Here is a 23,171-nt window from a genome sequence, read left to right on the forward strand (position 1 = left end):
TATAAAAAATACACAAAGTAAAAATAGAGAGATGCTGAAAAAACACTTGACAAAGAAACCTTGACTTAGAAACCTCGATTAAGAGAGCAGGGCTGGATGTGTGGAAACCCTCAAACACATTGATGAACAGCATAAGTGGAAGAAAGCTTGCATCGAACCTCGACATACTGACAAAAGTGTCATTCAGTAGCTCTCGCTAGGGCAAGGCACAATTCTATATGACAAAATTAGGGCCTATATGACAAAACAAGAGTGACTAAACAAACTAAGAGTGACCAATACAGGAACGGCATAGCAACTACAAAATAAGCGTGACTCAACAAAATAAAGAGTGATAAATACATCATCATCACAAGAGACATAGCGACTGCACAACTGACAACATCATTATCATCAGGGACATAGCAACTGTATAGCAACTGACACCATCATTATCGTCAGGGGCATAGCGACTGCATAGCAACTACAAATTTCATCAGGACATTATAACTGCATAGCAACTTAAACCATCATTATCGTCAGGGACATAGCAACTGCATAGCAACTACAAAAAAGAGCGACAAATACAACATCATTGCATAGCAAATACAAATATCATCAGAAGGGATATAACAACTGCATAGCAACTGACACCATCGTTATTGTCAGGGACATATCAACAGCAAAAAGAAAGAGTGACAAATACGTCATCATCATCATCATAAGGGACATATTGACTGCATAGCCACTGACAACATCTACACAATAATCCCATGACCCAACCCAAAGCACAGTCTTCTGTGTTCTTTATAGGGAAAAATTGCTGAACGTATGTCTACAGTTAAGGGAAAGCTACAAGATAATTGCTAGCAAGCTTGACAAACATATTAACTCACCGTGCCAAGCTGACTTTCTGTTTGGAATTTGCATATTCTCCCTTTACTTTCCTGGGGTTTTCTGTGGGTCCTCCAGTGTCACCCCGCATTCCAAAAACAGGTTTCTCCAAATTGTCCTTGAATGTGACTCAAGACTCAAGTGAAAGCAATTTTTCTGATGGATAGACATTTACGTTCACTGTACTGCATCTTTGTATCTTGTTTTTGTTGCAAAGGTGCAATGGTACAGTTTCACATAAAAAGCGATGCCCATGTGCATTTCCTCCCAGGTGACCAATGTGAGTTCGACCGGCGACACGGCGGCTGCGTGCCGGGCGTGTGTCGTAATGGCGGAACGTGTCGGGAACTCTCGGGAGGCGGCTTCCGCTGCGAGTGCCCTGCCGGCGGGTACGAACGACCGTACTGCACCATCACCTCCCGCTCCTTCCCCCCGAAGACCTTCGCCATGTTCCGGGGCCTCAGACAGCGCTTTCACCTCTCCATCTCCTTAACGTAAGTAGATAAGAAAGGCTTCTTTCTGTTGCTATCGTGTTTCCTTGGGCTCTCATCTTTCAAAATCCAATTTTGCTCATCTAGACATCTATAATTACACCTCTTTGATTCTCATCTCTCACTGTTTCAGTCTTTTTATTTCATATCCATCTCGTAGATCGATGCCACGAGCTTTCCCTTTCACTTGTCTCCATCACATACTCTGGTAGACAGTGTGATTTCTCCTCTCTCGACTTTCATCTGTTCATCTACAGGTCTCATTAACATGTCTTTTTTTCATCTTTGTGATCCCCTTCTCAGTCTTTCTTTCAGTTTCAGGTGATCTTATTCTTTCTTTGTGGGGCATCGCAGTAACTTACTTTACCCTCGTGACGTTTATGGTTTTCATTTACGACATCGATCATAATGTGGGGTGTACGGGGGCAGCATGGCTCAGTGGTAGAGGGGTTGTCTCGCAACCCTCAGGTTGTGGGTTTGATCCCCAGGCCATTGTGACCATGTTGAAGTATCCTTGAGCAAGACTCTCAAATGGATATTATGATTGGACAAATAATACACATTATACGTTCAACCACTCTACTATTCTTTTCTTTTGCATCTTGAATTTATAACGGTGTCCTTAAGGAGGGGCCTATTTTTTCTCTGTAGGTGTCCATAAATAGTCACACATGGGAGTTTTTCACACCAGTCAATCTTAAATCTTGTCCCTTATTTCTAGGGAAAATATTGATGAGCTCGACAGTCAAATACGTTGTGAAACTTAAATATGACTGATTTGAGTGTCTTCACTCTCCACTGACATCGTTACCCTAAATCCCCATCTTTTATTCATCACCCTTTTTGCTTCTAGCAAGAATGTTTGGCCTGATTTTGCAGAACACAGCATTGCAGAACTCTTTCTCAAGTCCCCCACCCCTACCCCAACAATTTTGTATCCCCTTCTTCATCAGTCACCCTCAGAGGTACACGATTTGTCATTGCCACGGGGCCTAAAGACAGATAGTGGGTAAATATGCCGTGTTCCCTGGGGCTGCAGCATGCAACTAGATTTGTTTGTGTGTACAGCCCAGCTGGAGGAGGAGAGTGTGTGCTGAGCAAACATTAGTCGAGAGAGTCTAAGGGCGAGTACATCAATATGTTTCGCCATCAGGATAGACAAATGTGAACTAAAACATGTTTTCATGCTAAATTTGTACAACTTATTTACGTAATGTCGTCCAATGACATCATGCACTAGTAATAGACATATTGGGCACACAGTATAGTGTTTTCTACAACCTTTCCTATCTGTCTGAGCTTTAGCTGGCTACTGCGCAACTGCTGGTTGGTTAGCAGAAACTTGATAGCTCTGCATAATGCTGGCAAGCATGGTGCAGTACTGCTGCACTGACTGCGGAGAAATGCAAACAATAGATACATAAAGCAATATTTGCACGATTTTAAGACATTCTTATTGTCTTCCTTATTCACTCATTTACAAGAATTTCAGATCATTCATCGATTATGTGAGTGAGAGTGTGAGAGAGAATTTGTTGAATTACAAATGAATTACAAAAAAAAGAAAAGAAAAAGAAGGTCACAATAATTATTGTGGTAGTAAAGTAAAGGACAATTCCCAAACAACTGTTCAACCTTCCTTGTCTGTATGGCCGAACACTAATACTGAAATAAGTACACAGTAAATTCTGTAGAGTAAATTTTACTCTATTTAGAATAGGACCAAATAGACTTCGTTTTAGAGTCAAATTTACACTTGGAAGAGAGTAAAATAAAGCATTGGGGAAAAAATGTAAAGTCACTCAAGGGTTGAGGAACAAATTGAGCTATGCCACTCCTACTGTTTGCTTATCTCCATGAGGAAACCCCCCCCAAAAAATTGGGCCTTGGAGTTAGGAAGATTCCAGCTGACACGAGCGATATACTAACACATAGCAAGAGCTGCGTGGCTCAGGGAGTATAGACTGTCTCTCAACCTGAAGTTGTTAGTTTGTTCCTCAACCTTTGAGTGACTTTTTGTTTTTACTCTCTTCCAAGTGTAAATTGTACTCTATTGACTCAGTTTAGAGTAAAATTTACTCTACAGAATTTACCCTGTGTAGATTTTAAATAAATCCCCAAAACTCACATTTGAAATTATTTTACACATATCAAAAACGCAGGAAACTTTCACTATAATTACAGCTTAGTTGGTTTTATAATGAGAAAATGTAGTTTGTTAAATTTTCTTTCTTTTTATCTTTCTTTCTTTCTTAAAAAACACTCAATTTTTAATTGTATTTGATTAATGAAAATGCTTCGTCAGTTTTAATTATAGTTCTTTCATTGTTTTTTTTATTAACTATAATACCATTGGTGGGAAAGTTAAGTCCAGGTTTAAAATGATGCTTTTTTTTAAACTCACAAGCATTTTAAAGCATTTTTAAATACATTTTTCTTGCACTGCATTCTTTTAGTAATCTATGTTTTATTTCTGCACTTTGTTTTTAAATGCCTTAAATTATTTTCTTTTTTTTTAGTATTGTACTTTTACCCATGTAATGCACATTGGGTTACTTTGTGTGTGTGCTGTATTTCCCTAAAGCAACATTCGGAGTCAGCAAAAAAAATGACTTTGAATTTATTAAGTTTTCAAAAGAGAGCATAAAATAGCAACAAAACAAAACAAAATCACTGCAATTCACAACTTTTTTTTGTCTTCAACTGTTTTTGTAATCACACCAAAGCTGGGAAAAAAACTAATACAGTACAATAAAAGTAACAACTTAAAATCACAGGATATAAAAAAAAAAAAAAAAGAACAACAACAAAAGAAGCAACAACAGATCACAGCAAAAACAGGAGGCAAGAACTAACTAAGCAAGCGCAAGAAGCAAAAAAACAAAAAAAAAACAAAGCATGGACTCTTGGTAATATGAAAGAACGGTCAAGCTTACAACACAGAAGTCTCCCTGACAAGGCAGGATACAAGGTGAGCTGAAAAGAGGACACGACGAGATGCAGGAGGAGACCATTACCATGACGAGGAGACACAAGGACAGGAAGTCAAGCTTCTGAAACAACATGAAAGACAGGACTAAAAACTGACAACTTCATATAAACGACGAGACGTGACATATAAATAAAGCTTCCTTGCAAGCCCTGCCTTGCCTTCTGTCCGAGACGGATGCCCCTTCCTAACATTTGATGACCCTCCATAAATGATTGTTGACTGGAGGGCGGATGCTGTGGATGCGCCCCTCAGGTGGATTCCCAGTTGCCCTCCCCATCCACCCCCTGTTTTGCACACCACAGGGTGTATTCCTCTTCTCCAGCCCACTCACCACCCAAGTGAGGATAAGCGGCATATAGAAGACGGATATACTGTATAAACTTGTTCAGCTACATTAGTGGTGGCAGTAGCTCATTCGTAAGCGCTTCCAAATTGACGGGGGGTGGGGCTCACTGTTTGATTGATGAATTGCAGCTCGTTGTTGGAGAGATGCTCGGACAAGTCTATTACTCTGACATCCCTTCTTGCATGCCTACAAATAGTGTGCGGTGTGCAACAAAATGATTGAGCAGTGTAAACACAAAGCAAATTGAATTTCTCCTTGAAAGATCATAATAAAAAATAATATCAGAATAACAAGGCAAAATGGATCTGTTTTGAATTCTTGCAATGAGAAAGGAGACAGTGAAGGAGAGCAGCAAACATTTTGAAAAAGAGAGTTATACACATTGAATCCAGGCTGTTTTTGTGCTGTTGGCCAGAATACTTTCATATCGTCACACTCGTAAAATAATTGCCTAGTCACGTTTTCAAACTTTATGACTGTCATTTTCCTGGAACGTCATCTGAACATCTGATTTTGTGCTAGTGACAACTAGTCAGGTTTACTAGCATATGCTACCCAAAGCTGAAATACTATGTTTCTACGTGTATGTCTTTTGTAGTTTTGCAACACTTGAGAGCAACGGTCTTCTGTTCTACAATGGACGCTTCAACGAGAAGCACGACTTTATGGCTTTGGAGATCCAAGAGGGACAAGTGGTGCTCAAATATTCCACAGGTATGTTCGTCAGTTGGATTCAGACTTAGTACAAACACCGAGCACTCCATATTGAACACAAAGAAAAGACAAGTGCGAGGTGTTATCTTTAACTTTTTGCACAATACCTGCAGGTGAATCGTCCACCCAGGTGAGTCCTTTCCTGCCTGGAGGTGTGAGTGATGGGGAATGGCACACAGTTCACATCCACTATTACAACAAGGTGAGTTTATCACAAAATCTTTATACAGTATTTCGTTGAACAATTATGCTACTTTATTGTTCTCATTCACGCTTCACATTTAATTGCATAATGACTTCATATTATTTGGCTTTCTTCCGAATTTGAGTTGCTTTTCTGGCGTCTGCAGAGTTGATTTTAAGATTTCATGTCAACAAACGTTTATACCATCGCGTGGGTGTTTGCTTGTCATGCTGGCCGTGCAGAATGAATGCACATCATCTTTAATTTTCTTTTGTTCTTTTTATTTTCCTCAGCCAGCTTTACGCTATGTGAGTATGACTGTGGCAAAGTCCATATACATGCTGTCTGTCTTCCTTTCTTACCCTGCAGATTGTGTGTGAACTATCAGTTTACCGTGTCTTGCCTGACCAATAACTCTTTTCCTCTTTCCCTGCTATGAGATATGAGAAATGTATCCCACTGGTAGGCTACATGTTGGACTAAGAGTAAGACTTTTAAGTGCAGATCACAGGTCACAGTTTTATTTGAAACATGCTCTCTATACGTGTGTGAACCAAAATGGTATGCTCTTACATTTTTGCAATTTCTACTATACATTAATTGCTATATGTGGTTAGTGGAAGGGATAACAGAACTAAAATGTAGCTTCCACATCTGAGAAGTAAATACAGCATGCTCTAGTCCTCCATCATTGTTGTTGTTGTTTGTTACTGTTAATGTTTTATTTCGTTTTGACAACTTCCCACTATTTTAATAATTTTCAACTGGAAAATTGATGAAAGTAGAGATGAGCTTGAGCAACTTTGCAACATTCAAACACACAATTCCTATAATAATAATAATAATAATATTTGTATCATTTTTTTCCAGAAAACATGAAAAATAGAACAAATGACTGATTATATTATATTTATTACAAATTTTAATAATAATTAAAAAAAACTTGTCAAATTATGACTTTGGCCATTATTTTAATGAGAAGATGACAATATGCTATCACTGTTAGCAACTAGCCACAGTGACAAGTAGCTATTCTATCTATACTGACAAATAGATGAGCTATAGCAATTAGCAACACACAATGGAGGCGACCAGCTACATTGTCACCAGTATCAGCTAGCACAGGTAGCAATTAGCCATGGAGCTAACTAGCTACAGTACATGACCACCTACTTGTGTTGACCCAATAACTTGCCAACTTGCTTAAATGGCAATTAGCTACAGTAGCAACACGCACTACCAATAGCAATTGTGGCAACCATCTTATTTTAGGTAATTAAACATTATTTTTTATTTTATTTTATTATGGTTCACACTTGTGTCTTGAATTTGGATGTACAATTTAACTGTCCAGTCATCCTTGATAGAGTATATCGCGAACTGTTCGACTCTATTGCGGAAATGCTGCAGTCCATCCACTTGCATGCATGCAAAGTTTCAGACAATATCCAGTGGGATACACAGTAGTCAACAAAGGCTATGCATTTCTAGTTGATCATTTAATTATTTAATGTGGTCTGTGTATTGTGTTGTACAACAAAGTTTAAAAATAAATAAATAAATCCCCTTCAGTCTTTAAATTTTTCTCCTTTGTGTGTTCAGCCCAGGCGCAGCATGGGTGGCGAGGCTCAGGGTCCCTCAGATGAGAAGATTGCAGTAGTGAGCATTGACGACTGCGATACAGCCTTGTCACTCCGCTTTGGCACGCAGCTCGGAAATTACAGCTGTGCTGCTCAGGGCAAGCAGACCAGCAGCAAGAAGTGAGTGTGTCTTTTTTTTCATACGAGAATGTTATGTTTACACTTACTGGGCCAATATCAGATATATGCATGTGTTTTTAATTTTTTAAATCATGTACTCCTGCTCCCAGAACGAAAAGAGCTTGAAATGAGGATATTAATTCGCCTTTCATGAGACCCGACAGTTCACCAGTTGACTGCATGCTCCCTGGTGATTAGCTGTATCTCTCTAATGATCTTATTACCCGTTTCATACTTCATCTTCATTTCTTTCAGCAATGCCTGCTCATATCGCTCTCCTATCTTTAATAAAACACCCTAAAGGGCCATTGTGTTGTCACCAGAAATTTGCAGGGAATTGTATGAAGCGTTTGAGCACAATATTATTATCATTAATGAAGTATTTTCCACAAATATGCCCAAAACACATTTGAAGTTCCCCATGACAAATAATGGAAATACCTTACAAATAGTTGTGGGGGTACATTAGCCTGACTGGCTTCATTTCCAATTCAGTGATGTGGTGAATGTGATGAATGCGTGTGTTTTCCTTTATGTGCCCTGCAACTGACTGGCGACCGGTCCAGGGTTTAGTCCGCCTTTCCCCAGAGTCAGCTGGGATAGGCTCCAACCCACTGTGACCTTGAACTAGACAAGTCAGCTCCAGAAGACATTGAACGCTATTTTCTTGCCCAGTGCAAGTCTAGCACCAAGTGCAGTCTAACTATGCACATTGATGAGATTTCTTTCTTTTGGTATTTTCGTAGATGGGAAAAGGGTCTTTGCACCGTTGTGGGAGTAAACACAGCTGAAATAGACTCGCTGGAGTCCATGCAGAAGATTTAAACGCACAAAGTACTTTTATAGCTATGCCACGACCCAGGGGGGTGTTTTAATAAATATAGTATAAATGATGATATTATGTTGTGTTCAATGAATTGATTTCTACAATGATTCAGAGGGTTTGATGCACATTGTCATATTCATGAATGAAATATGATGGCATCCACCACACATACAGTATCATCAGAGCGCAGAATCTGTCACACTACATGCACCACAATTTAGACCTACTCTGAGCTGATCTCAAATCTAGTTCACGTTAATCGAATTGCTCGAACGGCCAGCATGGCGCAGCACGGTTTGCAAAATGAACAAACAAAGTAACTGAGACTTGCTCCGGCATGAAAATGAAGATTTTTACACGAGTGCTCTGTCTACGAAAATAGAGCCCAAAAAGTTGAGAAACATTCTGACCTTTTCAAGTGTAAAAATTGTACAACATGTACTCAACCTGAACATAAAATCAGTGTAAGACTGCTTAGACTCACTTCATGCATGTCACTCTTTCATATTCACAAACCACTACTTTTTACTGTCTTATTGGCAGCTTCACCATATTGTACTAAGCAGCCACATTTACACCTTGACAATTTATAGACTTCATTCAACATAACAACATGCATGTTTTTTGGAACATGGCAGGAAGCCAAAGATCCCAGAGAAAATCCACGCAAAAATGGGGAGAACATACAAATTCCGCGCAGGAGGGTTGGGGCCGAGATTCAAACCCAGAACCTTTCGACTGTGGGCCAGATATGCGAAAGCTAAACACTACGCCACCGACGCTTAAAAAAATGTCTGCTGTAATCACATTGGCTGCGTCACGTAAGCATGAAGAAAAGCCAAAAGGATCAAAGAAACATTGTCGAGATCTCCTCCATGGCATGTCTTATCGTCTTTTACTCACCGCTAGCTTCCAATGATGCTTTTGTTGTTGTTAATGTTTGTCAAAAGTACATCTTTTGTTTGTGCTTTAATGTCATTCTTCTGCATTTGATTTACGGCGTTTTAACAAAAGCCAGCGTTCAAAAGAAAATAAAGGGGGAAAACTCACACTGGAGGGCAAGGTTGCAGCAGCGACAGCGCACGAATGTCGCATTTTTTTGTAACGTGACATCTTCTTTTCCCCCCACACTCTCTCTGTTCACCTTCTGTCTTTTCATCCACCTCTACACTTGTACTCTCTTGATATTTGCTGTAACTCACACTTAATCTCTGTTTATTCATCTGTGTCCCCAGCTGCCTCCTGTCGTTCTTTTATCATATTTATTATGATTATTATGATTATTATTATTTTGTTGATTTCTCCCTAGTAATTTATATTCTGTGTTTGTTTCACCGCTTTGTCCCCCCCCCGCCTGCCTTATAATCCACTTGATGTTTAATGTCGCTCATATTCAATCTCTTGTTCCTTCATATATCTCCTTGTCTTATTTTCTGTCTCCTCTTTCAATTTCTCTTTCTCTGAGGTTTTTTTTTTTTTTTTTTAGAGACCACCATTATCTTTTGATTTTGCCCCAAAAGCTTTGCTTATGCTGCCACTGTTATTTCTCCGACAAGATATTGAATGGATTTGTTTAATCCCTATCTCCTGTCCTTTCTTATTACTATCTGACAATGGATGTATCCAAAAAATATATATTTTTACACATCACCTTTACTCCATATCTCCTTATTTCTTAGATCTCTTGACCTGACTGGTCCATTGTTCCTGGGTGGGGTTCCCAACGTTCCGGACAACTTCCCATTTGGCGCCAGGGAGTTTATCGGCTGTATGAAGGAGCTGCACATTGACAACAAGCCGCTGGACCTGGCCGGGTTTATTGCTAACAATGGAACACTGCCAGGTTAGCGATACTATTCAACCATAGCTAACTTTAGCGACAGCTATTTTCACACATGGTGTATTTAAAAAAAGGGCAGTTTTTGGCTTTGCGGGTGTGAACTCAGCCAATTTGCCTCCAATCAACACATTTAAATGCTACAAGAAACATCAAGAAAATTCGCGCGGCAGTGGCCAATGCGGCAACCGACAATGTAAGCAAGTCATTAAATCATTAATACTGTACAGAAGGAGATGTTGAATTAAATAAATATGTCCATAGACTTCATGTATCTAGCCCCAACACCAATTGTTCATGTATTCACTTCACCCCACCAAAAGCTGTATACTGGCCAGGGGGATGATTTAAAAACTTTAATATTGAAAATAAGATTAAAACATTCATTGAATCGATTTCTAAAATGATTCAGGGGGTTCAATGACTGCTATTCTCATATTTATGAATGAAATACAATGACATCCACAACAATGTCCGCAGAGATCAGAACATGTCTGCAAGTGCACTGATCAAATTCACCAAAACCCTTTTAGACCAGCATTGTACCTACTACACTGGATTTAGACGTGGTCCCAAATGGTGAGCAGTTATTATGACTTTCTGCCACCAAATTGTCAGATGCTTTGTGTGCATGTCAAACAACACAGAATACACCCTTGCTATGTTAGAACACCCAGCTTGGCGCAGAACAGTCTGCCAAATTCCCAAACAGGCACAGCGAGGCTTCCGCCTTCTTGAAAATCAGGATACGCCAGCAGTTCTGCATGCGCCGTCTATGAAAATACAGCCCTTAGATTTTCTTGTCTCTACAGTATGTGTCATCAACATTTTTTTAATCATAGTCCGACTCCTAATGATGCCAAATTGATTATGACCAGGATAGATAGATAGATAGATAGATAGATAGATAGATAGATAGATAGATAGATAGATAGATAGATAGATAGATAGATAGATAGATAGATAGATAGATAGATAGATAGATAGATAGATAGATAGATAGATAGATAGATAGATAGATAAATAGATAGATAGATAGATAGATAGATAGATAGTGTTTTCTAATAACATATGATGTTTACCTATGTCTATAATAGGCTGCAGCGCCAAACTTCCCTTCTGCAAGTCCAATCCCTGTCAGAACGGAGGAACCTGCCGGGTAAGCTGGGAGACGTTCTCCTGTGACTGTCCTCTTGGGTACGGAGGGAAAGACTGCAGCCATGGTGAGAGCCCATTTCACTTTCATATTTAATCCATTTTGCGATGTAATTCACAGTATAAAATCTATTAGAATTGGTTATCAGTGGGCTTTTTTTTTTAAAGCAGGCTTTTTAGTGGGATGAGCAAAAGGTCAAATAGGTGCAGCATTGGTGAATTTATTAATAAACGGATCATTGAAAAATTGTTACTTTCTACCAAAAGAAAATTGAGGCTGATGGTTGAGCTCGAGGGTGGAATACATCAGAGCAGTGAAGAGACCACAAGGGATTCTGAGCAGAACATGAAAAGCTGTTACAAGGATGAGCAGGGGCGGAGTGGGGGCAGAAGGCAGGCTGGAAAATATGATCAGGGTTAGCAAAATGTGTTTATAAGTAAAGAAGTAAAGAATACATTGACAAATGGTAAATGCAACTGTTTGAATACTGTAACAAGCTGTTTGATAAACGTTAGGTGGCTTTTTTAATGTACACATGTGGACAAATTTGTTGTATCGTGTCATTACATACTGTACAACAAATTTCATGGCATTCTAAGTCAAATTCTGGGGCATTTACAGTAAAAAAAGGATTTTAAAAAGTTTTAGAAAAGTGGTTCTTTCAACTGACGTTGCCAAGGGTACCACATTTTCCCACTGTATAATTTAGTATTATTTAGTGTAGCTTTCATATCGATTGTTTTTAATTAGATTTTCTATTTTTCATTTTTGAAACACAACCTGGAGTTGCTCCCAATTTCCTTGTAGCTGCTCACGCAATGACAATAAAATATCTCTATTCTATTCTAAAACATACATACACATAATTAGGTTATAGTGATAATGTAGTTAAATATGTCACATCAAAAGTCAGTCAGTGGACTCCTGAAAGACTGTTTTTTAATATAAAAACAATTATTTATATTAAGTCAAAAAGGCTTTCATTATTTAATTTTAATAAAATCTTTAATCCTAAACTTCCAATAAAGTATTGTCAAAACCAGTCGTCATGTTAAGTCAAGTTACCAAAGCATGTTGTAATCTATCTTAGTTACTTTTTCAAATCAAGTCATCAGTAATTAGATTACTTTCTTAAGGTAACTGTGGCAACACTGGTGATGACCTTCCATGTAAGTTACTGTTTTAGAAAGTGTCATTTTTAGTTTCTGTCTAAAGGTTAAAAACGCTTGTTTGTCAAATTAATCTTTGTCTCGAAGTCTTTATTTACGTAACAAATAACAATAACAATGTTGCGTTTGAGTGCCGTGCTATCGCCAACTACTGGCCTGGCATTCAAATTATAGTATCATCGTTTTTGCAAGTGTTGGCTTGTTTCGTATTTACTCTATGCTGACCCTCCCTGACTGCCCGGACAATCATTAATACATGTACTGTATTATTCCCGCGCTTCTGCGATTATTCCAAACACACACACACAGTAATGTTGAATTGCATCATATTTCTCCTCAAGTCCAATGACTCACCTGATGACTCATCATCATTATCGTCATCCGGACCATCCGTAACCATCCATGCATGATTCTTTCTCATCCTTTCTGCAGTAATGCCACACCCCCATCGCTTCCTGGGAAACAGCGCCCTCTGGTGGGATCTAAAGAACGACGTGACCATCTCCACACCCTGGTACCTGGGCTTAGTGTTCCGCACCAGAGCCCGAGATGGGACGCTGCTTCAGGCCCAGGCCGGCCAGTACACCAGCTTGCTATTCCAGGTTAGGAAACAAGTCTTTCAAAGTTGTTTCATGTTTTCTTGGCTCGCCGATCATTTTTGCTGATATGTTCCATTCAATTCCAGGTGACAAATGGTCAGCTAGTGTTCTCCGTGACCCGGGGTTCTACCAGACCAGTGAGGTTGAGGCTGGATCAGGTTCAGGTGGCAGATGGGCGGTGGCACGACCTCCAACTAGAGCTACGGGACGTTCGCAGTGGCCGGGAAACTCGCTATGTCGCCACACTTCGCCTGGACTTTGGACTCTATCAAGTAAGAGATGTGAAGCCAAAACAGATGATCACTTTCATTTGACATTTTAAAGCTAAGCCTTGAATCTTGATAATGAAATGATGGTGCAGACCTCCACCAAGGCACAATCCATTCCAGCTACAAGTTCTGGTTGGTCTTATGGTGTAAGTGAAAATAGATTAAAATAAAGAGTCACCTCACCTTGCATTTGCACCAAATTCAAATGCTAAAATTTATCTTACCAAAACAATTACTAAATTGCATTGGCATCACATAGCATGTATGATTCATTATGAATTTTTAGCTATGTTTCAGCAGAGGTCAACAGAGGTCTTTTTCCTGCTCCACTTGGTTGCTCGGTCGAGTTCTTAAGGCTATATTTTAACCAATGGATAGGCTGAGGAAAAGTATGTTGGCCACGCCCACAAGGCTGTTTGAATGACAGACTTGGAGCTAATAGGGCAACAACTGTCACCTCTTCTCATGCACTGAACGAAGCAAACATCGGAGCTCTTTGGTAGACATACTGCTAAACTGTCTGGCCCACACCGAAGGGGAAAATTGGTAGTTTGGGTTTGAAATTCACCCGTCCTGGAACCTTTCTGAAACATGTTTTTTAGTGTACAAGCCAAGGAAATTAACGATTGACTATATATAATACAAAATTGAATAACCAAACTCTGTAAAGAAATAAAAACATTGTCTATGATGATGCTCTGCTCCAAAAAGTAGCCTTTTTCAAAAAAAAATCTCCGAGGATGATTTTTCAAACAAGACCACTACGAATGATCAAAGGTTGTATCAGAAATCATCTATGTGTGTTGATGTTTGCAGCAGTCGAAGTTTGACATGATGACACACTGCCTCCATTAATTAGACACTGATTACCTTTGAAATTGTTTGGCAGAGACTGTCGGCAAAACATCAATTCAAAGACTAGCACTGTAAATGGTACTCATTGATTTATATTTCATGCTTGATGTTTAATGTTCCCATCCACGGCTGCTTCACGACCGTTATTATTCGAGCATTGGCCCTCTGTGGATCGATCTTATTTGATTGTTTTCTATTTTATTTGATCAAGGCAATTGTTTTGTCTGCCCTGCCTTTAAATGCTACTCTTTTAAACTGCCACAAAGTCGATTACAGTACTTGGTAATACAATCACACATGAAAGTATACTTAGTTAGGACAATTCTATTTTAAACATTTTTTAATTCATCTTTCTTTCTTTCTTTTATTTTTAATTTTTTATTATTTTTTAAATATAAATAATAATATAATAATAAAAAAATAATAAAAATCTTTCTTTCTTTTTTAGACTTGCATTAAAAGAAACTGCCAGCTTTGATTTCTTCATTACTAAGACATTTCTGTTTTACAAGGTTAAACACTGCTATTCAAATGAAGTCCTTATCTGTCATTGTTCAAGAATTCACTTTCCGTCTATTATTAATGATGATCTTTTGCCTTTTCTGTCCCACTTCAACCTCTCGCTATCTTTTCCCCTCCATTAGGGAACAGCAATAGTGGGAAATGAGATTCATGGATTGAAGGTGAAACATCTGCATGTGGGAGGAGTGTTGGGCTCAGGAGAGGTCCAGAATGGGATCAGAGGATGCATACAGGTGAGACTGTACGGATGAATTATTGATGAATGGGTGAGCTCATAAGGAGAAGGTTATTTGTTAAAAAAATAAAATTAAAATGTGGTCTTTCTAGGGCGTTCGGTTGGGTGTGAGGCCAGATGCCCCCCCACTGCCGCGCCCCTCCAGAACTGTCAAAGTGGAGATCGGCTGCAATGTCGGGAACCCTTGTCTCTCATCTCCTTGTCCCGCCCACAGCCGCTGTTCGGACCAATGGGAGCGGCACACCTGCTTATGTGAACCTGGTGAGTGGCTGGGATAACCTTCACAAACTTAAATGAATCAAAGTTGGATATCCTCCGCTTCCACACGGATTCAGCCAGACATCTGTAAAAAGTGTACTAGACCACTCAAGCACTTAATTCTGGTGTTAAACGATGATGTCAATTTTAGGTTAGCTTAGCAATTAGCATTGCTTCCCTTTCTTCTGTGAAATATGTCTTGTCATCCCATCGTGAGAATGATACTGTGTCACAAATGCCGTTTATTTGTCGCCCTGGAGGCGATGATTACTGACTTAAAAGTCCAAAGTAACGAGCGCATATAAGTAGAAAACATAGATATCTGTTTTCAGATGTGAGGAGCGATGGTAAAAAGTTTGCTACAATGCTCAATTCAAGTACATATACAGTGCCACTACTGCATGTGTCTACCTAACCCTGAGGAGCAGTTTAAGTTCTCATCCACATGAAAAACAGAGGAAGAAACTGGAACTTCTGACAGCCTTCTGAATAGGCTCCATCTCATGAGACAGATGAGAAGAGATTAAAGGAGAAGTAATCACAACAGCGAGAGCAAATACAAGAAGAAATGAGCCAAAAAAGAGAGTTACAGAAATGTGAAACAATGGGAGAGGAGGAGCAGACGGTTCAAAAAAAAGTTAATGCTTAATTAAGTGAAAGTGATGGCAGATGGAAATAATGTAAACAGCAGCGGTTTGGGGCGGTGAAACAAGAGAAGAGAAGAAAGAGAACTTGAGAAAGTTTAATCAAATAGCCTGGAAACACAGGCGGCACATTTCATGAATAGATCTGTTGGGGGGAGCAGAATACAATCATTAAATAATTAAGCAGAATATGTTGTGGGTGAACCGTGTCAGGACACAACTGCCACTCTCAGTTCTGTTTAGGATTGTTTACATGCAACATTCTGTCAGCACATTGGTGAAATTTAAGAAGACAAAGTCATTGAATCAAGAAAATAAAGTCCGAATTTAAAAAAATACTCATACCATTAAGTTGTATAATGGAAATATAGTCAAATCATGAGGATTACAAAAATGAATCAGTGGGGGTAACATTTTATCTTTAAATAGATATTTTTTTATTCTGTGCATGAATTTATCTGTGTTATGTGTTGTTATCAGGGGCGCAGATACGATTTTGGAACTGGTCAATGTCTAGGAAAACCAGATCGTCAGTCTTTGATTATGTCACACTACACGAGGCATCAACGCTAACTAAAAAAAATAAATCGGCCACGACAGTGATAGTTTATTTGCGACGTGTCTGCCGGGTCCAAATCAGGCTACAATCGTGTGCCTGTGCTCTCAGCATTAGTAGTAAAAATTCTGACATTCTTATGTCTCAAACATATTAGTAGTTGTAGCACAACATAAGTCCTCTCTTTTACTGGAGATTTTTTTTGTCACCATACCTGGCAAAAGATTGTGTGGTCATTATAAATCTGGGTGGGACGTGTTAAAGCAAGAAAGTTGGAGGGGAGTTGCGAAACAAGGAAAAGTTGGGAAATGAGAGCATGTCTTGAAGCAAAAATGGAGGGAGGGAGCAAAAGAAGAGTGAGTGTATGTGTGTGTATTGCATGCGGGATGGAGAGGATACATATGTGTTTAGATGCCTTGGGCCTGGCAGCCTGAGAGAGGAAGCACGGATGCAGTGCTGTTCCTGTAGCATCCTTCACTAGCCCGTGAGCTAATGCTAACACCTTGGCTTCTTTGCATGGAACACCGCACACACACACACACACACGCACACAAACAGAATCATACACACCAAACATTTGTTAAAAAAAAAAAACAACAACAAACTTCCAGCGCATGCTGTTATTTTAAACTACAGCTCTCATTATCTTTCATCAGCACGATCATTAAAAATGAAGAATGTTGTACAATGAGTGCAAATCAAAGTTTAATAACAGCATAGAGGGAAAAAAATAAAAGAGAGAGGTATGCAGCTGCTCAATAATTCCCTTTCATTTGAGAGGCCAACATGCAAATTGACTGTGTATGCAATTGGGCCAATACAATACAGTACACCCAATTTTAAACAGGGAAAACAAACTTGTTTACTTTACTTTACTTTCATTTACTTTTGTTTACTTTTTTGATTTTGAATAAATGACAAACAAACTAATATAGACAATAAATTAAAACCAATCCAAAACATACAAACAAAATCAACATGTAAGGGAAGACTTTTATTTGAGGTTTACATTAGTGAGCAACCTGTGAACTCAATAAAAGGGCCTTATTCTATCCCAAGGTTCACCAAATTATTTTTTTTATTATTATTTTTTTTTTATACAGAGGTGGCAAATCCAGGTCCAGAAAGTAAAAACCCAGCTACAGTTTGGGTTTAGCCCCAGGTGCTAGCTAGCAAGCTCCCTAGCTAGCTCCCCGGGTGCTTGTTTACCTGCTAAAGCCAAACAATGGCAGGGTTTTTACTTTCTGGACCTGGATTTGCCACCTCTGGTGTTCAACATAGCCCACAAACCATCCCCAAACTCCATGGACCATCTCCAGAGTCTCTTTCGAAATGTGAAAAAAAAAAATATGTACAGAGATAATTCTTTAAACCGTTTCATAATGTTCTGCTTCTGTATGGCCATCACTCTCTTTGCTTGTAATTTATACATATCTATAAATAAATAAAAAATGCAAATATTTTCTTATTTATGCTCAGCCGGGTAAAGACTGGGCAAAAACAAAAGTGTCTACTTTGACAGATTACTTCTGCACATGAACAATGATTGCTGTTTTATTATTTTAACTAATACAGTAGAAAAAAATAAAACATGAAACCTAAATAGGAGTGTGACATCTTAGCAACATGCTGCAATAACTGCAACCCGAGCTCGAGAAAAAACTGATATGGCAATCACTGATAGCTGCATGGACTCTAATTAAAATGTCTCTTTAGAGTTTTTAATAAAACTGCTGCCAGTCTCCGAGCGAGCATTGCCGCTAGCATAGCAAAAGAAATTAGCCAATGCTGCTAGCTGGATTTGATCGATATCAGAGGACAGCCTGAATCTGAATTTTTAATAATATATATATATTTTTTATGTCTTTCGTAATTATACATTATCGACTCGTATTATGCCCTGCTTCTTTGTTTGCATAGTCACAAATCGGTCCACATCTGTGAGCGAGCCCTCTCTTTCTTCTCCCATATTGTTGTCTCAACGCCCGTGTGTCATTAGAAGTGCGTGAACAAAGCCAAGGCCGTCGTCACGGTACTCTGTCAGTTGCCATGGTGAATGAGTGGAGATGTATAAGGCTGATAGCGTAAGTGTGTGTGTCACTTTGCACGTGTGTCTTTGGATGTGTTTGTGAGCGCTAAAGCAATACAGGTAGTATTAAATAAAATGTCTGACCGGCAGAATACCGACATTGATTGTAGGCATGTGTATTGCCAAATAATCTTCTTCTTTTTTTTGTCTCCTTGGAATTGTGGTACAATTAAGTAAAATGTGAAAAGAAAAAAGATAAATATGTGTACATTTAGGTGTTTTTGATTTTTTATGCACATCCTTTCTCTCTTGCAGGTTACTATGGGAAAGGCTGCACTGATGCTTGCCATCTCAATCCTTGTGAAAATGAGGCTCGGTGCCACAGGAAGCCCAGCTCGTCACATGGATACATCTGTGACTGTGGTGACAATCACTATGGACAGTACTGCCAACACAAGTAGGTGTCTCATTGCATATATTCACTGACAGGATTACGCGACAACTGCGGGACCGATTTTTGTCAAACTTTGTGCAGGGTTCTCAGAGCCCAAGGTTCAACCCATTAGATTTCAGTGCTTTAATAACCGTGGTGCTGAGTGCCATTCATCTCTTTCTGTAATCGTTCTCTCAGAATTTCAGAGAGAGAGAGAGAGAGAGAGAGAGAGAGACACTGAGAGAAAGACCAACATAAATATTGTGAAAACTTTTACAGTTAACCCCTGTCCCCTAAACACGTGACGAAACACTGCTTATCACCAAAATAACACCATACTTAGAGTGAAGCTTGGTATTTTCTTCAGCTGGAACTGGGGCCTTGTAAAGGTAGAAGGAATTATGAACATTTCCAGATAGTAGTCAGTTTTAGCATAGGAAAAGTCTACTAAAATATGTGATATGTATTTGGAGTAGGAATTACGTTACTGCATGCTGATTTTATTTAACCTAAGTTAGATTGTGGTGGTATAATTCTGAAAACGGACACATCTCTAGTTGTGTAGACCAAGAAAAATATAGCTGATGAAAACTAACAAAAAAACTCAAATTGAAATAACGTTTTTGTTGATGAAATAAAAAAAAATGCTAAAAATTCAAATAAAATTGAAAACTAAGTGAAACTACTAAACCTACTACTATATATATATATATATAACTATAACTATATTTATATATTTTTTATATTCCTGTATGTCCATATAAAAGGAGGATGGTCATTAGAGAATTGTAGTTTCCTTTATTGTCTTACATAATACTTAGTGACGTCTTTTTCTATGGCTAAAACTAATAATAATAAAAAATAACAACTGTTCTAAAAACGAATTAAAACTAACTGCATTTTTTTTTAAAGGCAAAATGAAATTAAAAAAACTGTAATTAAAAACTTGGTGCAGACCTGTATAGCCACACTATTACAGTTGTGCATTTTTACCTCATTGCTCAAAAAGATTCTATTTTTTTAAAGGAAAAAAAAATGGCGTTCATTCAAAAGTGTATGACTTCTTATATCCACGACAGTTGTCCCACCCCCAAAGTGACTGTCATGTGTGCATATTTAGGATTGACCACCAGTGTCCCAGAGGTTGGTGGGGGTCTCCCACCTGTGGGCCTTGTCATTGTGATGCCAATAATGGCTTTGACCCCGACTGTAACAAGACAAGTGGACACTGTCGCTGCAAGGTAGGACATTCACATGTGGCGTCTACAGGCCATTATACTGTAGGTTGGGGAATATACCATTTATACATGAATACACACCTTGTAAATCACTTTGGTCTACTCTTACCCAAATACCCTAAAAGCTTTAAACATAGTAGCCTATGCTGTTTTCCCTGTTGAGTGAAACACATGTAAATGCCATGATGTCCATGTCTTTTTATGTTCCTAATATAGTGCTCAAATCTTCTTACAATGTCCTATTACATTTGCATGAGAAATGTATTGCAATCTGACAGACTCAGAGGCTTATGCAAAAATGCCACCGACAAGTCAGGCATGATACAGTATTCCTACCTGTTTATGTTGTATGTGTGTGTGTGTGTGTGTGTGTGTGAGCAGTATTTCTATCCTGGATATAATCTCTTCTGTAATCTCTGTTATTGACCTCCGGTCTATATCTCTCGGGAACTGTGTGTGATATCATGGGAAAACTTTCATGTTTTATTCATGTCTCTGTGTCTGCTTAAATGATGTGTGTTTATGTGTGACACAAATCATATATGTAGACACAGACACATGAATATCATAGTCATTATTCTGTCAGTTGTTAAGAGGTGACATATCTTCCTATTCCTGTCAACTTTCTGTCCCGCAGGCCGACACTCGCAGCCCCGAGGTTGTCATTCAAATTGCCTTGCGGGCATATGGCTATTTACAGGTTATTTGTGTGTGAAAGTAAAAAACAAACAAAAAACACACATTTAGACAATAAGAGCATGCAATAATTTTCCTGATCCAAAAGTGGTTGGCGACAAGGTATGGAAGAGGATTAGGGCCAGCGAAGAGAGGGGGAAATTTTTTTGGCAGAATTCTGACTTTATTCTCAGAATTCTGACTTTAATCTCAAAATTCTGACTTTAAAGTGAAAAATCTCACTTTAAAATTCTGACTTTAAAGTGAGAATTTTGACTTTAAAGTGAGAATTCTGACTTTAAAAATTCTGACTTTAAAAATTCTGACTTTAAAGTGAAAATTCTCACTTTATTCTCAGAATTCTGACTTTAAAGTTTAAATTGTCACAATTCTCACTTTATTCTCACTTTAAAGTCAGAATTCCGAGAATAAAGTCAGAATCATGCCAAACTTTATTCTCTCTTCACTGGCCCTAATCCTTATAATAGTTTAGGATTTTTCATTATAGTTAGTTTTTATTTTGGTTTGCCTTTTTTTTGTCCCAATTTCAGTTAGTTTTCATTTGTTTTAGAGTGGTTTTGTACATCTTATAGAAGCGTCCATTGTTATATATGGATATGTGTTGTTGTTTTTATTAGGATTTTTTTTGCTTGAGTTGAGTTTTTATTAGTTTTACTTTTTTTAAATGTATAGTACAACATTTTACTGTGTGTGTATTCAGGAGTTTCACTACCGTCCGCGGGGCTCAGAAAGCTGCCTGCCATGCGACTGTTACCCCGTCGGCTCTTTCTCACGAACATGTGACCCCGAGACCGGCCAGTGCCCATGCAGACCCGGCGTGATTGGTCACCAGTGCAACACGTGTGACAACCCTTTTGCTGAGGTCACAAACTCAGGGTGTGATGGTGAGGGCCATGTTTTAGTTCTCACATGGTTAGGAATGATTTCAATCAAAATCCAATATACTATACCTGTATATATTTCACTCTCTAATTAGATAGAATACATTGTACATGTAATGTGTTTAAATAGCCCAGGATGCAGAAAGTCAAAATTTGCAGACAGCAAAATGTCCAATTACAAAACAATGTGTACCATAGACTCACGTCTCTATTTTGTCTTCCAATATTTGAAGATATCTCCCTTTTAAATGATTGTCACTGGTCCAAAGGCCTTCATCTTCCATATAAGGCAAAACAAGTTTTCTACATCATTCGTGAATTCACGCTTTGCTCCCGCTCTCTTTGCGCAGTCATTTATGATGGCTGCCCAAAAACTATCACTCAGGGGATTTGGTGGCCACGGACCAAGTTCAACCTGCCTGCTGCAGTGCCCTGCCCTAAAGGTTCTGTGGGTAAGCCCATACTCATCTCCATTCAATCCTTGCAGGTTTGGATCGCAACAACAACATACAGCAAAAATCCTTCCGTTTTTTGTTTTTTTGTTTGTCTTACAGGGGCTGCCATCAGACATTGTGATGTTGAGAGAGGATGGATGGAACCAGATCTTTACAACTGTACCTCACCTCCATTTGTGGAGCTCAATGCTGCTGTATGTCGACAAGTAGCGCTTAGGATATAAAAAAAAAAAAAAAAAGCATACAACATTTTGTATCTAACTGTAGTTAACAGTGCCATATTTTTTTGTTTTCATCCAGCTGGATTCACTTGAACGCAATGAGACAGAGCTAAACACGATCATGGAGAAGAAGCTCGCACACCAACTCCGTGATGTCACTGAGGCGACCGGCCGCCTCTATGGGAACGATTTGCTGATCGCAGAGCGTCTGCTGTCACGCCTCCTCACCTTCGAGACCCTCCAAAGTGGCTTCGGACTCACCGCCACTCAGGATGCGCATTTTAATGAGGTAGGAAATGTCAAGTTTTTGTCAAGTTTAAGGTTCAATAGATAAATAAAAGAGGAAGATAATGAGTGTTGGAGGTGCATAAAAGTGTGTTGAAGAAAAGCATGTGTCAATAATGTGCTTTTACAGGTTCCGGATATCCAAGTCTGAGCGCTAACAAGCTTAGTAGAATTAAATGTATGCACGGTGTATCATCATTGCTTGCCTTGCTTTGTCAGATACAAAAAAATTGATGGACCAAATTCAAATATTAGGTGCTCGATTCTTGGATAGAAATATTTTGATGTTATTTTTGGTTGAAGTTCTGTCTATTATTTGGCAGAGCTCAGGAAGGACGAAAACAAGCCACATTAGAAGATCCGAGGGAAAATTGATCTCCAGTCTCTCGTAGTGAAGAATCAGTTTAATTAAATTTGAGATTTGGTTATTCAGGGATGTTCGATACCACATTGAAGATTCGTAGATGTGACAAACTGCCGCCGTATAGCGCCAACTACTGCCAAGGAGGATGTACTCGATGCTAGATTTTCTTTGCCTTAATTAGCATTGTATCAGCACAGAGTACCTGATTTATCGGCCAAATGCTGATATCTGGTACTCACACATCCCTAATTTTATTATTAAATTAGTTTACAATGGGTGTATT

General features: G+C 38.8%; 1 protein-coding gene across 2 annotated transcripts in view; it reads left to right on the top strand.

Annotated features, from left to right (window-relative positions):
* The window catches only part of celsr3 (cadherin, EGF LAG seven-pass G-type receptor 3), a 76,378-nt gene that overhangs the window by 31,033 nt on the left and 22,174 nt on the right, over positions 1-23,171 (top strand). The window contains exons 4-20 of one of the 2 annotated variants that reach the window (XM_086069451.1): positions 1,145-1,367; positions 5,301-5,416; positions 5,530-5,618; positions 5,894-5,908; positions 7,203-7,360; positions 9,866-10,029; positions 11,121-11,246; positions 12,781-12,950; positions 13,034-13,219; positions 14,716-14,826; positions 14,921-15,089; positions 18,631-18,772; positions 19,869-19,989; positions 21,383-21,566; positions 21,914-22,015; positions 22,118-22,212; positions 22,319-22,528. In XM_086069451.1, coding sequence (XP_085925577.1) covers positions 1,145-1,367; positions 5,301-5,416; positions 5,530-5,618; positions 5,894-5,908; positions 7,203-7,360; positions 9,866-10,029; positions 11,121-11,246; positions 12,781-12,950; positions 13,034-13,219; positions 14,716-14,826; positions 14,921-15,089; positions 18,631-18,772; positions 19,869-19,989; positions 21,383-21,566; positions 21,914-22,015; positions 22,118-22,212; positions 22,319-22,528 — 2,381 coding nt within the window. The remainder of the gene's footprint in view (positions 1-1,144; positions 1,368-5,300; positions 5,417-5,529; positions 5,619-5,893; positions 5,909-7,202; positions 7,361-9,865; positions 10,030-11,120; positions 11,247-12,780; positions 12,951-13,033; positions 13,220-14,715; positions 14,827-14,920; positions 15,090-18,630; positions 18,773-19,868; positions 19,990-21,382; positions 21,567-21,913; positions 22,016-22,117; positions 22,213-22,318; positions 22,529-23,171) is intronic. The other variant, XM_086069452.1, reaches the window with a different exon arrangement.

Source organism: Leptonotus elevatus, chromosome 2 (assembly GCF_054856555.1).
Source record: "Leptonotus elevatus isolate MCC_2025b chromosome 2, RoL_Lele_1.0, whole genome shotgun sequence".
Lineage (NCBI taxonomy): Eukaryota > Metazoa > Chordata > Actinopteri > Syngnathiformes > Syngnathidae > Leptonotus > Leptonotus elevatus.